The sequence below is a fragment of the Folsomia candida genome, unplaced genomic scaffold (assembly GCF_002217175.1).
Source record: "Folsomia candida strain VU population unplaced genomic scaffold, ASM221717v1 Fcan01_Sc019, whole genome shotgun sequence".
NCBI lineage: Eukaryota > Metazoa > Arthropoda > Collembola > Entomobryomorpha > Isotomidae > Folsomia > Folsomia candida.
In genome coordinates this window covers 2,599,135-2,615,806 of record NW_019091211.1, presented here as the reverse complement: position 1 = coordinate 2,615,806, position 16,672 = coordinate 2,599,135, and the positions used below count along the sequence as shown (strand labels likewise).

At 38.2% G+C, this 16,672-nt stretch overlaps 2 protein-coding genes and 1 long non-coding RNA gene across 3 annotated transcripts; 1 reads left to right on the top strand and 2 right to left on the bottom strand.

Moving 5' to 3' along the window:
• Positions 1–1,642: 1,642 nt before the first annotated feature.
• LOC118438296 lies at positions 1,643–3,189 on the bottom strand. The gene is made up of 7 exons (XM_035858253.1): positions 3,114–3,189; positions 2,998–3,039; positions 2,686–2,907; positions 2,381–2,569; positions 2,109–2,320; positions 1,862–2,027; positions 1,643–1,798 (listed from the first exon to the last, which is right to left on the bottom strand). The coding sequence occupies exons 1-7, from the start codon at positions 3,187–3,189 to the stop codon at positions 1,689–1,691; spliced, it is 1,017 nt and encodes a 338-aa protein (XP_035714146.1). The 3' UTR covers positions 1,643–1,688.
• A 2,966-nt stretch (positions 3,190–6,155) lies between these two features.
• LOC110857927 lies at positions 6,156–7,455 on the bottom strand. The gene is made up of 4 exons (XR_002548717.2): positions 7,314–7,455; positions 6,633–6,729; positions 6,361–6,477; positions 6,156–6,295 (listed from the first exon to the last, which is right to left on the bottom strand). It is a non-coding gene; the product is annotated as an uncharacterized LOC110857927 (long non-coding RNA).
• A 3,731-nt stretch (positions 7,456–11,186) lies between these two features.
• LOC118438155 lies at positions 11,187–12,047 on the top strand. The gene is made up of 2 exons (XM_035857970.1): positions 11,187–11,686; positions 11,748–12,047. Exons 1-2 carry the CDS (start codon positions 11,248–11,250, stop codon positions 11,825–11,827), a joined length of 519 nt encoding a protein of 172 aa, XP_035713863.1. The 5' UTR covers positions 11,187–11,247; the 3' UTR covers positions 11,828–12,047.
• Positions 12,048–16,672: the final 4,625 nt, after the last annotated feature.

Below are 16,672 nucleotides of genomic sequence, written 5' to 3'. Positions count from 1 at the left end.
GGAATTTCAGGCACCTTATTGATTTTGGCACTAAATTTCTGTCCCTCTGCAACTCTACCAATTACTTGCTGCAAAGGACTGCTTTTTCCTCTAAGCATTCGTTTTAACTCTTGCATATAATTTTCGAAACAAAAGGCGCTGGTTCGTTCAAGCGATCCGTATTTGTCTGCATCGTCTGGGAGATGAATTAAAGAATGCAAATTATATTAATTCTTTGGAATATAGCTTTCCAAATTCTCCTACAAACAAGCGCAACATTTGCCTAGCTAAATTATACCAAGAACTATCATTATTTAATAGAATCCTTATCGAAATCGAGAACAACAAGAAATGCTTATACTTATTTTCAGTAAGAATGTCACGTAACACTAAAGGGCCACTGTACAACAAAAAATTTCTAAACTCGGTGCCCTTCCAATACGATAATTCAGCTAATGATCTTGGTTTGCGAGAAAATTCTGATGGAAAATATGGTCTTAGTTCACAAAGTCTACCAGAAATTATGTCAACTTGCTGGCGGCTTAGTTTGTGCGGAATGGGGCCCTTCGTCCATATTACTAACATTTTTTTGCAAACTCCTAAGCACACTAAATGTAAATAGTCCAGTGGAAATTGCGACACCATCCCAAAGTTAAGTCTCAAAAATTCTGAATTCCCAGTGTGGTGAGAAATTTGTTTTTTGCAGCGAAATGAATCGTCAGAACGTAAAGGCGAATTAATATCCGGATAAACTACTTTGCCAACGTGAATTCCTTTTACCTCGCATCTCTCACAAGCATAATATCCCCCATGGCCTATAATTTGTTTCAGCATTGACCTTGCTGGGGCGTCAGCGATCACACATGAAAGTTTGAATTTGAAATGTTTTTCGGCAACAAAAATACCTGTCTGAAGTAATTCCTCTAATTCTAAAATAGTTGGATTTAAATATTTTTCAAGATCTAATGGCTTAGTGTCCCCTAGATACAATCCAATTAAAAAGGGTGTACAATTTATGAGCTTATCTAATTTACCTAAAATAGGCCAAAATTGTTTTTTTGAACTTTTATATACTGGGACTCCATCTATACCTAACATTAAAACAATTTCGTCAGATTGAATATTATTATATTTTTGTGTGACAAGGTATTTTTTTAACCCAAAATGATAGTAAATTCCTCCTGGAATAGAAATTATATTAAAATCTGAACTACGAGGAGTTTGAAGCAAAGATATGTGAGTTTTAGGGAGGCACAAATTTTGAAAATTTAAAGAGAGAATGGATAATAAATCATCCACCGCTACGCCTGTAATATTATGTTTGACAGCCCAGACTGCTAATTTATCCTTAAAATTTACTGGCACGCTACTTGTTTCTGACTCTGATTCCGAACTAATTTCTGATTCAGTAACATTATTTACATAATCTATTAAATTAAATTCTCCTGTCGGATTGTCAAATACAACTGTTTCATTAAAATAATCTTCTACAATATCATTACTATTACTCGGTGTTTGACCAACACCACTACAGATCTCGTCTACACAATTATTCTCTATTTCTCCTAAATCATTACTAATTTCATTGCAAATTACGTCTACAAAACTAGTAGGCTCAAAATCTACAAATTAACTGTTAATTTCATTAAAAATTTGTTGAACTGAATGTTGGAATTTACGTCGCTTCGTCCGATGGGAAGACATCGTGATTACTTTTTGGCTTTAGTTGTGAATGGAGCAAACCGGAACCACTTAGCTATGTACGTGTTAATGTCGTGCTCGGTGGTTCTATCGTAACCCTTAGTTGCTCGCACCCCCCCTGAAATTATTGTATTTTATTTTTAGGCTTAAATTAGACAGGGTTTTTCGTTTGTCACCTTACCAATAATAACTAAATTGATTTTGGAGTAAACATTAAATTCTTGCTTGTTTTTCCCATGGCCAGTTCTGCTGAATTTTGCACCCAGGTCAATGGTCATTAACTTTTCAAGAATCGTCCTCGTAATATCTTCAGCGTCCTTCCCGTCAAGTAGAGATAGGTAGGAAATCTACATTTTTTTAAATAATGGCATTAGAAAAACATTGATCTTTCTGCAAATTATAAATTAAATTAAATTATTTTAACCAACCATTAACCTTCGATTTTCCTTATTTTCTTCTAAATACGTTTCAACCCCTTTGAGGCCATCCACAGTGTCAACTGGAATCGGTGGCAGAGTGGAGAAATCTTCCGGTTCCGGATTCTTGTTACACGCTGTTTTTAGCAGTAGGAAATGTTTGCAAATTTCGTTTTGGGTCTGCTGGATTTGTACCAAATGTCGAACCATCACCTTTTGGAACTCTACAAGTAATGCAAACTATAAATTTAACTATTTATGACCAAATGTGTTTCAAGCCTTACTCATCAAATCATCCTTAGTAGCATATTCCACCTCAAAATTGGTTACAATGGGTGCGAAAGGTACTTGTGAAGACTGCTCCAGTCCAATTGAAAGATTTGAATTTGAATACGATGCGATATGGTCGGGATTTGGAATGAAATTTATTCCCTCTTCAGACACCGTGTTTTCTCCTGGAATCTGTGGAATGTCTAAAATTGAAAAAAAGAGAGTATTGAATTACTGTTAAAATTGTACATACTGAATTTTAGTTGAGCGCAGTTAGGTTATAAATCAAATAAATGAGAATTGTATATTTAATGCTTACTTATCTGTAGAGAAGTTAGTGGGGACGCAAATTGATGGTCGGCAGACTTCCCTTGTAATATTTGTGACGATGAGTGATCACTATCCGAATCAGTTTCTGGCAGCACTGTTTTTGATTTACTGGTAGGCTTTTTTTTGACCCGTCGATCGTTATTGGAGTCAGACTCTAGGCCCGACGTGTCTTGCGCCAAATTAGCAGCTTCTCTTGCGGATAAGTAATTATCTGTAAAATTGGAGAAATTTTAATAAGAACTAACGAACATATTTAATTACAATAAATAAGCAGATAAATAAATAAATGATCAGATTTTACCATAAGTTTGAGGATCCGACATCGGAATGTGGGCCAATTGTTCTGAAAAAGTGATCCACTTTTTACTAATTTTGTTACACCTCCAATGCCCGTCTTATCCGGATAACGACACAGACTCCCTTCTGGATTAATCCAGTTTGAAAGTACTACTTCAACAGCTTCCTCGTCAGGGAACTCGACGACTGAGTACATTTTAGTTTTTAATTATAACTGAATTTGTAGATAGTAAAAAGGTGCACAACGAGAATGCGGGATAGGAATGATGGCGAGCAGTGTGGATAAAAATGTTCAACTGCCACTTTCCTAAAAGACGCTACAATATGCTTATAATATTGGGGAAATGTGTACTCAACATTATTTCCCTCTCGTTATACAATATGACTTAAATGTTAGTAATACATTACGAATTTAACCACATTATTTGTCGTTGTTGTTCCAATATTTACACAATGTCAAGAATTTTTAAAATGTTCTAATATTATTTTAACTAAAATAAAACATGATTTCGCAACAGAAATCCAACAATAACATAAAACTAACAATCGTAATGTAAAAGTAATGTTATCGCAATGTTCTGTTTTAGTCGGGTCCTGGTCAGGTCCGAGAAGAGGAAGTGACGTCAATTAATGAAGATGAATCAAGTAGTTCGGTGGAAGAAACCACCACAAACTTCAGTCAGGGATGCAAAAGTAAAGTTGTCCTGATGAAGACGCTTCGTGTCAAAGTGGGCGGAGTAAGTGGAGTCAAGAAGGAAGTCCGGCTACTTTTCGACGAGGGAAGTCAGAGGTCATACATCAAGACGAAGACAGCCCAGGAATTGAAATGTCAAGTAGTGGACAAGTTGACTCTGCAAAATAGTTTGTTCGGTGGACATGTGACCAGCACCGAAGAAAAGAATTGTTATCGGGTCAACGCCAGCGGTATCGATAGGAAGAATTGTGCGAGGATGAATCTCCAGTTAGTCAACGAGGACTTTATTTGTGGAGAATGCCCAGCAATCCCACCTGGCCCTTGGTGTAAAAAGTTGGCTCGGAAGAAGATCCACACGACAGACACTTCAGCGTCGGAAGTCGACATATTGATAGGAAGTGATCTGTGGGGAAGTTTGATGACCGGAAGAATGGTCAAACTTAGTTGTGGATTAATCGCCGTGGAATCCGTGTTTGGATGGACTATCAGCGGAGTGGTTCCAGGTGGCAACAATAGCAAGTTAAATTACGCTGGTGTCGTAATTAGTTCAAGCAAGAGCTCTGTAGAGAAGAAAACTCAAGAAGAGCATAAACGTGTAAAGGTCGACGAGTTGAGACGGTGGGAGCAGGGTGTTGGGGTTCCCAGAATCGGCCAGCCTGCCATTAGGGGGTGCGGATTGGGAAACGGCAACAGCTTCACTCCAAAGAAGTCAAGATTACTCTCGACAACAAAGGTACTTGGTCTAATTAGTGACAAGTACAAGTACAAGTCGTCATGTGGGAAGATGGAAGCTTGTAACCCCATCGGATTCAGTCGTCCAGCCTCTATTAAGCCGAAGATGAAGGTGCAGAAAGTGGTGGAGAAGAATGCCGAATGGTGGGAGCGACCGACCCCTAGGATTTCAAGATGTCAAGAAAAGAAGCAAGTCCAGAAGGAACCGGAAGTTGGTGGTACGGATCAAGATAGGATCTCGAAGAAATCAGTGCGGTATCCGAAGTGGAATTTATAATTTATTTGTGTAATTTAATTTGAATTTGATAATTGCATAATTTGTTTTTAGAATAGTTCTTTTGCTCTCACAAAAGAAGGTGGGAGTATGTTAAATGTAAAATGATGTATTTATGAAATTGTTTTATGTATTTTTGTAAATTGTTGAGTATGCGTCTAAGATTGCCCCGTGACGTGGTGGTGGTTGCCATGGTGACGTCAGGGTGGGATTTTGAGTGCGCGTCGTCATTTGTTATAAGTCGTAGTAAGTAAGTAGGTAGAAGAATTCTACACAGTCGAGTTTTAGTCGTTGTCAAAGTCAGACATTTTGGATTTTAGTCGTCGTGGTAGGAAATCAAGAGTAAGAATTGTTAATTCTTTGTTATTGATGTCCACGATTAATTTGTCGTTATAGTTAGTCGCCAATCAACTCGTGTTAGTGCAGAGCTCTGAATTGTGTTGACAATTAGTAATTTGTTGGAAATAAAATCCAGTTTAAGTAGATAAAATAATCGTTTATTCACTCAGTCACTTTCTTTAATTCCAACGAGCAAGGCACAATTAAATATTCGTAAAGACACTATACTCCGGGTAGGTGATAGCTTGGTTTTTACAGCTATGAATATATGTATTTAGTTCGGTTTAAATCAAGGGCACACTCTAAAAAACCCGGTAACTAAGTTATTACCAGACGGAGTATCTATGTGACTCTACCGCATGGTAATTAATTTATTATTGAGTGGTAGACATTTTGTTACCAAACCGGTAATAACCCCGGTCGCGAAGTTTAAAAAGATTATCAGTTGGTAACTAATTTTCTACCACTCAATAATAAATTAATTACCATGCGGTAGAGTCACATATGTGACTCTACCGCATTCTTAGAGTGCACCGTCTCCTAAAAACCTTTCTGTCAACTATCACATTTTTACCACCAGTCAACCTGTGGACAAAAATAACTGTTGAAGAGGGTCATTCAAATCTATTAGTGTATTCTGTAAACTCTTTTTACCCTCTTATTTCCTCAATTAAAATAGGTATGTATTTATGTGGATCATTTCAAGTATTGCTTAGATAGATACTTCTACTTCATTCGCAGGGTTTCTGATGATGCCCACGTAATTATTGGAAGCTCCTTGTGTGTGCTTGCATCGTTCTAAAGATAACTACGTATGTACATGTACAATTTGCTATTGTAGCCATAATACAAAATTGCGCTTTCTTTAAAGAAAATGACTACACATGATCGTAGGCAAATATTTATTTGCGTTAATCGTATCCAGTTTTTTTTATTAAACATACGAAACTTCTGCATCAACCGATTTTTTCCTCAAATATTAATAAAAACAAATCCACCCACCAACAAATTATTTGTGCATACGCTCACCCGCCCATAATTCTTGATCATTCGCAGAAACGTATACATATATTACATATCCACTCGTCGGTAACGAAACTAAAAAAACTTCTGCATCACCATGTAAATAGATAAATATTTATTAATCATTTACAAAAAAATACAAGCGATTCTTATCATAATTTACAAAATCCTGATACATAAATAAATATGTATGTAACATTGTGAAGCTTGGGATCAATTTCCTCAGAGTTGTTACGCGATCTAAAAAAATATACTAATTAACTACTTGAATCGTTGAAAGTACGATAAATAATTACGCAACTCACATTTTCCAAAATTATTAGCGAACCCGATTCAAATATTTTCATGGAAATGTGACGCAACCATGGTACGCTGAAACCATGCCGGGGGGACAAAGGTGTGGCAGGATGCGGGGGACTTGACTGGAATAGATGAAGCGAAATTTTTTTAATTATGAAAACGATTCCTTCGCTGTACGTATTTTTAACTATGCAAAAATGGACATTTCGCAAATTCTTTCTTCCCTCGTATTTGTAGAACTTTGCACAGTTTACAAAGTGTGAGGTCATCAACTTACTAGTAATTTTGTCTCCGTCCAGTACTCCAGTCCCACGCGGAGGGTTGCGTTTCTTCCGTCTGCCCGGGAAGCGGAAGCTGGACGTAGTGACGACGCCCTAGTCGAAATCATGAAAAAAGATGCACATAAATTATTCCGCGAACATTTTAACATTTTTTTTTTATTTTTCAATTTTTTTTACAAAAGTCGTTACATAATTACAACTTAAAATTTATTTGTGAATGTTTGAGAAACTAAATTAAAGTAGCCTACTATTAAATAAAGGAAAAACTGAACGGAAAAGTTACAGGCTGATGCAGACACACATACATAACTAACGGAATTTTTAACCTTGCCGTAACTAATCTACATCTACCAAATCTATCAAATTTATCGTGTTCAGGATAGTTTTTCCAGTTAAGAAGTTTCACAATCTTTTGATTAATCTATAAAATCTGTAAAATTCGTAAACTTACAAACTTTACAAATATTTCCGATCAAAATTAGGTCACAAAGTTTTCTCAGATCGTGCCGTCTTTTTTTAATTTGTTTGTAAAATTAGTTTACAAAATGTACATATACAGTCCACAAAGTTACAAAGGACTGTGTGAATTACCTCAATATTTCTCATTTCTTGATTGTAAATCACGACTAAAATTCCAAATAAGAAAATCGTTCCAATAGAAAATTCATCCGACTTACCAGAACTAAAAGCTTCATTGCTTCCAAACCAGCAAAACACCACGACCAAAACCGAGATGATAACGAACTTTGTCATAATGTCTCTCTTTCCCAAATGTTGGAATAAGATTGAGCAGAAAATTGCCTTTATTTTATAAGTAGATTGCACTCCGTCCTTGTCAAAGTGTGCATAAAATATGTACACAACTTTAATATCAATAACAAGTGTACATGCAAAGACAACTTCGCATAGCCCGAGCGATTCTGTACAACTTAATGCAAACCTAGGAAAAAATGAGCTTATTTTACTATTTTTTCATACTACAGCCTAAATTCCTGAGCTTACATTTTTAATTCTGAAAAAATTTCCCAATCCACAAATTTAAAATCCGACTCGTACATAGATACATTCATATATACATATTGCCCAACTCACAGACGAACGTGACGCATGGATGCATAAGCCTCATCTCCGGCTGGAGATTATGTATTTACAACCTCTCCTTCACAAGGCAACACGATTATGCATAAGTAATAAAAAAAGTGAGTGAATTTTTTGAGAATTTGCTTTTCTATTGTCTCAACTGAACCACGATGAATTAGCGAAATCCCATCTGCATAACTCAACCGCATCTCAATCAACAAGTCAAAGTAAATTGTAAGTTGTGGTATCAGTCTCACTATCATGAGGGTCCGTGCATGAGGCATGTCGTAGAATTGAGTATTTAAGCATGTCACCCTTCCACATTATTATTACAAAAGTACACTCTTAATAATCTGGCGTGGTATTTATTTCTCGGTGTTAAATTTACTACCGCTTGGTATTAAAATTATATACCGGTCCGTAAAAATTTGCTCTACCAATATGGTAAAACTTTAATACCGAGGTGCTATTGTTATTACTACGCGATGTTGCTTGTCCACTTTGGTAGAGTCAAACACATATCAATACCGCGGTTTATATTATTTTATTACCAGATTTTACGAGTGTATGAGATGAGACACCTTAAATAAATTGCATGAGTCAAAACTTCAAAAAAATTCCATCACATTCTTCACGCAGGGTCTCCCTCTCTCTAATTTGCAACATTGATCCGTACATGTAGCACTTTAAAACGTGACGAGAATTCACAAAAAATTGGATTAAATGCAACAATTTAAAAGTTTAGTCAACCTTATGAATAAATAAACCGTCGCAAACGCGCATACGGAAGTAGCTTCAGACGTACTTCACCCCAAACGGTCCCACCACAACTCGGGAACACTTAATTTCACTCTATTTCACCTATAGATTAATTTTTTGTAAAAATCTCATTTTGCCCCGACCACACCCCTGGCGCCTAGGGGGTGTGGCACAACTCCGGAACACATAATTTTACTCTATTTCACCTATAGATTAAATTGCACTAAAAATCTCATTTTGCCCCAACCACACCCGCTGGCGCCGAAGGGGTGCGGCAAAATCGGGGAAACACTCAATTTCACTTAATTTCACTTAATTTCATTTAATTTCACTCAATTTCACTTAATTTTACCCATAGAATAAATTGCACTAAAAATCTCATTTTGCCCCAACCACACCCCCTGGGGCCGAGGGGGTGTGGCACAATCGGGGAAGCACTTAATTTCACTTAATTTCACTTAATTTCATTTAATTTCACTCAATTTCACCTAATTTTACCCATAGATTAAATTGCACTAAAAATCTCATTTTGCCCCAACCACACCCCCTGGCGCCGAGGGGGTGTGGCACAACTCCGGAACACATAATTTTACTCTATTTCACCTATAGATTAAATTGCACTAAAAATCTCATTTTGCCCCGACCACACCCCCTGTCGCCAAAGGGGGTGTGGTCCGGTTGCCCCCAAAAGTTGATAGGATCCTCCCCCTGGGGTCCTATGTATGATGGCGAAAACCGATTTCGATTATCTCGATCCGTTCTCCTGATATCCTGCTGACAGACAGACGGACAGACAGACAGACAGACAGACAGACAGACAGACAGACAAAGTCTTCACATAAAGTAGCTGAAGCTACTTAATTATGTGTGCATGTTATTCTTATTGTGATACAAGATTTAAAAAGGTCACGTGCATACTTATAAACAAACTTGGGGCTGGAAGTTATGACTTTTACCTTACATTTTTATTTAAGTAAGGCTGAACAAAATTCGTTTAATTGTTGTGCTGTTTATTTACTATCTGACTGACGAGCAGTGGCCGCGGAAGGTTTGGGGACATTTGGGGACGTTAACCTTGTAGGATAGGGGAGGGAGGGGTTTATATAACATGGAGAGAAGATGAGGACATGAACAACCGTGGGGACATGACATACATATTGCCCCCCTGTCTCCACGCTTCCGCGGACACTGTTGACGAGTAAATTTTCAGGTACCGAGATTATGTACTTAAACAAAGCCAGCACTGCATAGTTATTTACATCAAGAGCGTATTAGTTTGTAACCTTCGCAAAAAATTTGGGCTTAAAAATTTATGTGCGAAAAAATTGCACATCCCCCCCCCCCTATGCACAGGCTACAATGGGGACGCAAATCATGCTCAACCCAGATTACAAGTTGTAATTTACAACGTTGCATAAAATGTAAATTTCATCGGGTAAGTTTTACACAAAATTTTACACACGTATGTAAATTTTCATCAAATATATAAGAGTGCATATTAATTTTAACTGCCAATTAATAATTGGGAACTAGAGAAAGAGTAACACGATCTTTTTTCTTAGAATACCCCTGATGCTGTGGCAAACTTAGTTTTTTTTTAACTGACAACACGCAACTACAAACTGACATTTTGGAGTAAATAAAAAAAACTTGAAAATTTGAAATTACTAATTTTGAATCTTACTCTGCTCCATTTCTAAAAAAAGGTAGATCACGATCTGCTCGAGACCAAAATTATATCTAACAATATATTTTTTCCCATTTTTTCAGGTAAATCCTTTCGACTCGAGGGGATCGAATTCTAAAATACTTAAACCCCGCCTGACAATTCGTCACCTCGACTTAAATAAGGTAAAATTAACTACTTAAATAAATTATTCACATATTTTTCTCCTAAGAATTTCTTGATTAATTCACACCTTTACTTTTCCTAGAAGATGGACCATTCCAACCCATATTTGGCCTTTATGAAGACCTTAAACGACCTGATGGCTCCGCCAACACCGTCGTCACCACCAAATGACGCCAAATCAAACTTCCAAACCTTTATCTTCTTGCGACGAGATTTTCGAGACGCCTTCGCCACCCGTGTTCTTCAACCGGTCCATGTCGCCCCCCGAATTGACGTCATGGTCACCGCGGCGACCAATGCTGTGTTGGAGGACACGAAAAAACGAAATATTACTTCGATTCTGGGCCCACTTTGCAATGATGGTAGTGGGCAGCCGCAGCTGTTAGATGCCGCTGAAGCGCTGGCTTTCCTTTGGGTCTATGTCGGCACGGCGGAGGCGGTGACGAGGAGGAGTGGACCAATTTGGGTCACCCAGTCGCTCGACGGCCATTTAGGGTTCCTATTCAAACAAGCAGTCTCCCTAGATAAGGAAAAGGTACATGTATGGTTGCACTCTTAAAAACAGCGTTACCCTAAATGTTATGTAAATTATAGAAAATTCAGAGTGATTTACTTGATAAAGAGTAAAAGTTTTTACGCTGGATTTAGTATAGTCTACTTAATATCGAATTCAGAGTGCATGAATTTACATTTCATGATTTTTAAGAGTGTGCATGCATAAATTATTATTGTAAGAATCCTATATATAGGCACTTGATGATAAATTATCAAATTACGAGAAACTTTTTTCATATTTTCTTAAAGAACTTACCTCACGTGGCCCACTTGTGGAGGAAAGTACGACAATGTCATCCCCCAAGGGAAAGTTTCCTTCCGTCACCAACATTTTTAAGGTGGCTTATGGTGACCTGGATTTGGACATGGTGCCGACCCTGGAGGCAGGAATGGAACTGCTTTTTGAAGAAATGTCGTCATTTTATGGCAACTTGAAGAATCCATCCATGAATGCAGAGATGAATGACAAATCAATTCAGCAGGAAATTGACAATTGTTTCCTGAAGATACCGCAATACCGAGGTCAACAATCGGACAAAGATCTTCCTCCAAAAGCAATTATGACACCATCTTCATCAACTTTTGGTTCTGCTCATTCTCCACGAAAAGCTGTCCCCGTCGGCAAAGCAGAAGAAAAGTCGATCGTCGTCCCTGCCTTTAAACTGGAAACGTCATCATCATCTGAACAAACACATCGTCCAAGAAGTGGATCCTATTTTGTCCAGCAAATTAGACAACTATTGAACAATAATGATGCTCCTGTCCCCCTGGATAACCAGTTTCTCCGCTTCCTCACAAATCCGGGTGAGTACGTCAGACTGAATCCGTCCGTGTTTCCTGAGGATAATGTCAATTGGTCCGCTAGAAAATTACTCTCCGACCAACCAAATGAAATTCCGGAAGTCGTTCCTCAAACTCCGGTCGACTGTACGGAAACGCTGCTGAGGGTGGATTTTACGGCGGAGGAGTACATCGACCAGACCACGGCGTCCAATTATTATGCTCAAGGGGTCAAAATTGTCGATGGGGTGAGAAGGGTCGTCTTATTCCATGAGAAGATAAATTTTTTCGGCATTAATAAGGACCATGTTTAAATTAATGTGGAGTTATCTATATAAATGTGATGGTCAACTTATCATTATACGTACCAATTAATTATTGATGAATTATACCATAAAAATTTCACTAAAACTTGTCCAATTCTCAAAGATTGTTTTTTAAAATGTGTCACCCCGTTTATTTATTCGCATCAACATCAATCTATATTATTAGTAGACATCTCTGCGGTTTTCGAGGATAATACTTGATTTATTGAAAAATTGCTAGCTTTCAGTGACCCACAGTCATCTTCATCAGGCATAATAATAAGATAATATAATATAATATAATCAATCTATATTATAAGCTGGAAATGTCTTTCTGCAACGGAAGTGAAAGTGATTTTCCGAAACGGAAGTGAAAGTGGAGAAAGTGATTTGCATATCAGCTGCGTTGGTACGAGCGGTTGGAAAGTCGATAAGTCAGTTATCCTTGGTTTTATCGTTTTGAAGGGAAGATAACGAAAACTCATAATTGTGGTTATCTGGTCGCTGGGGGGAGTGGGAGGGCGTGCCCCCTCGGATATGGTTATCGCTCTGCTGGGGGGAGTGGGAGGGCGTGCCCCCCTGGGATATGGTTATCGCTCTGCTGGGAGGAGTGGGAGGGCGTGCCCCCCTCGGATATCGTTATCGCTCTGCTGGGGGAACTGGGAGGGGTGCCCCCTGGAATATGGTTATCGCTCTGCTGGGGGAAGTGGGAGGGGTGCCCCCCTGGGATATGGTTACCGCTCTGCTGGGGGGAAGTGCCCCCCTGGGATATGATTATCGCTCTGCTGGGGGAGTAGGATGGCGTGCCCCCCTTGGATATGGTTACCGCTCTGCTGGGGGGAGTGGGGGTAGGGCGTGCCCCCCTGGGATATGGTTACCGACGTTCCGTTCAGTTCCATTCATTCAGGCCCGTTTCCAAACCAGTGATATGCCTGAATGATGGGAGGGAGAACGGATTCCGTTCCCTTCATGGGTACCCCATATTTACATTGGATTGTCTAAATTACAAGATAGATTTACTTAGCTTACACATAAGGGAATGGGATTCCCTTCCTCTTCCATTCCCTTTGGATATACTTCAGGCGAAGTAGGGAATCTTCACATCAAGGGAAGGGAAAGGGAATGGATTTCCCTTCCCTTTGGATATACTTCAGATGAAGTAGTGAAATCTTCGCATCAAGGGAAGGGAAGGGGAATGGATTTCACTTCCCTTTGGATATACTTCTGGCGAAGTAGGGAATCTTCACATCAAGGGAAGGGAAAGGGAATGGATTTCCCTTCCCTTTGGATATACTTCAGATGAAGTGTGAAATCTTCGCATCAAGGGAAGGGAAGGGGAATGGATTCCGTTCCCTTCATGTGTGGAATAAAGTTACCGCTATGCTGGAAGTAATAGAGGGGTGCCCGACATTGGCTGGGGTTTGTCTATCGAAAGTTGTTACACCCCCAGTGTTGCGTGGTGTTGCGATCTGTTGGTGGGGTCACTCACCAATAAATGACCTCAGCTATTTAATATTTGTCAAGACTCCTTCGCAGGTCTCACCCCAGTTTCACATAAAGAGCATGTCCGCTCCCAACGCCAGAAAAAATATACAGTAGCCGCGGAAGGGTGGGTTGGGACAGAGGGACAATGTCCTCATGGTTATTCGATGTTCCTTTCGGCTGCCCATGTTATACACATTCCATTCCTTTCATGTGCAGGCAACGTAGATTAAAGAAATGGAATCGATTCCCTTCATGCAGACCTCCGATGAATTAATCAAATCTTCTATTGAACAGATTTTGAACGCTGAGCATGAATATGTATGATATCATATGTACTTTCACATGCCACACACCAGTGACGGTGTGGACCAGTCAAAGGTCACATATGAACACACGTCAAACATATCTATGTCAGATTTTGAACCGGGTATAACAATATGATACTCATTTTGCTTTAATTCATAGGATCCATTCGTTGTGACCGTATACTTACGACCACATAGTATGGCGTGAGAATTGTTTAGATTTCTTAAATACTTTAGTTTTCCTACTATTGAGATTCAGCGAGGTCAACCGAATGGATTTGATTTGAATTTCAGCCCGCCTTCAATGTTAATAAAGTGGGCACGTGATTTTGTCGCGTAGAAATTCTGTGCGGTTGACTTCGATGCACTGTAACATTAACCTCTATCAACTAATATCATCACTTTCACGTTCATCACAAATTCCTTTGACTTATGTACGTCGGCGACAGAGAATTTCAGCTTATAATATAGATTAAAATATTTAATTGGTTAGTGTTTTGCAAAATTCCACTCAATTTTCATGAAAATCAAATAAGCTCTCGCCCGGCGGGAGACGGGCTTATACGCTAGTTCTACATATATGGCAGAAGAAGGATAAAATGGGGATATATGGGTATGTGTAACCATACATAGTCTGTCCGATTTGAGTCCTAGCAAAATAAATAAATGCCCAGTGGAACTAAACTCCAATCGACAATGTAGTAGATTATTAAATTTAAAATCTAAGACACCTGTCTCTTTAAAACATTAACGGTTAATACCAAGATTGCTTATGTATGTGCATATTTTAATTGCATGAAGTTGAAATTTTGTATAATCAGGTTGAGCTTTCTACGTAGGTTAGGCCTGCTAACACCTGAGCGTTGGATAGATTAGACCTAAACATTTCGTGCTCAGTTTTCCTTGAATAATTTATTAAATAAGCCATTGGTTAATGAAAAGGCGAAACACTGGAAGTCTGAACACGAAGATGGTAAAGTACAATTTTCAATAAATATGTAAATATGCATATATAATGGTGGTTAAGTTTCCAAGTGTATTAAAAAAACTGGTACGATGCCGGTGGTAATTAAATGTTAAATTTTTATAAGGGTTCAATGCATCCGTCATCATGAAACTGCTAGCCGATTGATGCATATCCGCTAAACGTTTAAATTTTAGGTAAATTGAATCAGTTAATATTTCCTTCTAAAACTGTGCTTCGCGTCTTATGGTGGAACCAAATTCACAACTTAAGAATGTACGAAATGAAATTTTTTCGAGTATGAATTGCGTGCAGTAAAAAAAACATCTAAGGTATTCAAGTTTGTTAAACAATTTATTGCCTGATAAATGTTTGACGAAAAGAAATGATACTCAAGAATATTTATGATACGTAACCCAATGTTTTACATATGATTTGTGGGGAATATTAACCACTTTATCACAAGTGTAATTTAATTGAAGACCATAAAATCATTGTCTGTCTAGAACAATTTCGATTTACGTAACACTGCACTAATTAGACTTATTTTGATTTAAACCTTTATTCAAGTGTTAATAGAAATCAATTTACAAAAACTGGTTACAATTATAAGACACAAAAAAGCTACCTATATAACTATGTAAGCGAAACAAAATAACTAATACTATAGTTCTCAGCATCCAACCTAGGGCAAAATTTGATTCCCGCTTTCGTATCCCTACCATACTAACAGTGTGGGAAGGATACGAGCACGTGATGGTCGAGGTTGCATGCTGCGCATATTAAGAAAACATCATTAGGTTTGAGTTCACGTACGGCTTTAACAAATTAGGTGTAACTCATCTTTGGAGTCCAATCTCTAGGGACATGTGCAGCTCCCAGCAACTAAATCTAATTCTGATATTTCTACATTCCACAGCAATTTCAATCTTTGCCCATGCATAATCGTACAATTTATGAAATTCATACTATGAAATTGAAAAAAAAGGATTGATTAACCGTTTCCCTAAATTTACGAAACTGTCAAATTCATTAAAAAATATTTATGATTATTCACGATAGTTGGAAATAAGTTTTTGATAACTTAATATGACCCAAAAAAAAACAATTTTATTTCAGTTTTATTTTCACTAGTCCAATTTTCCTACAACATACGTTGTCTTCATCAGGATCTAAAGTTTCCCTCGGAAATTTATGGATTTTTATCGTCATTATTCGTCAACTAAGTCTTCGGCCGTACATTAATTCTATTCCGTATTTTCCTGTGACGCCTGCACTTAACCAAAATTGTTGTAATTCGTGCCCAAATTAATGTAAACTTCTTGAAGATAGTTGCCCTATTGTATTTCGCATACTCGACAGCGAACACACATAAACTAATTGCCAAACAGGTGGCGAGCAGAATGAAGACCGTTTGAATACTGTCGCCTAGCCTGACCACCTGAAATGAGGTCGTTTCAAAACGAATTTTATCATTCCTGGCCTCTCTTTCACGGGCTATTGTCTCGTTCAGGCTAACCTGACGAAACACCTGGTTGTAAATCCCTGAACTGAAGAACATTTTAAGATATTGCAGCATGCGCGATTCCCGCCAAACCATAAGTGCAAAGCCGTTGTGAATTTCAAAAATTGTTTACTCCCCGCGAAACCATTTTTTGCCGGGATAATTTCTCCTCAGGTACTCATAGAAGGTGTCCACCTCGCTCGATGGCCCCATAAAAGCGGATCTGTCACACTGCAATATTTCCTCCTCAATCACCCGATTTACTTCATTGGTGGTTGCATTGTTGTCCAAAATCTTCAATTTCTCTGGGTACCAACGAATCCTTGGATGATTAAAAAAATAATACAGTAATCGCTGTAAATGAGGTGGACGTTGCAATTCAAAGTAAACTGAGAAAACTGGGAGCAAAAGATAATACATAAATTTGTAACTTAAGATAAAATTTTT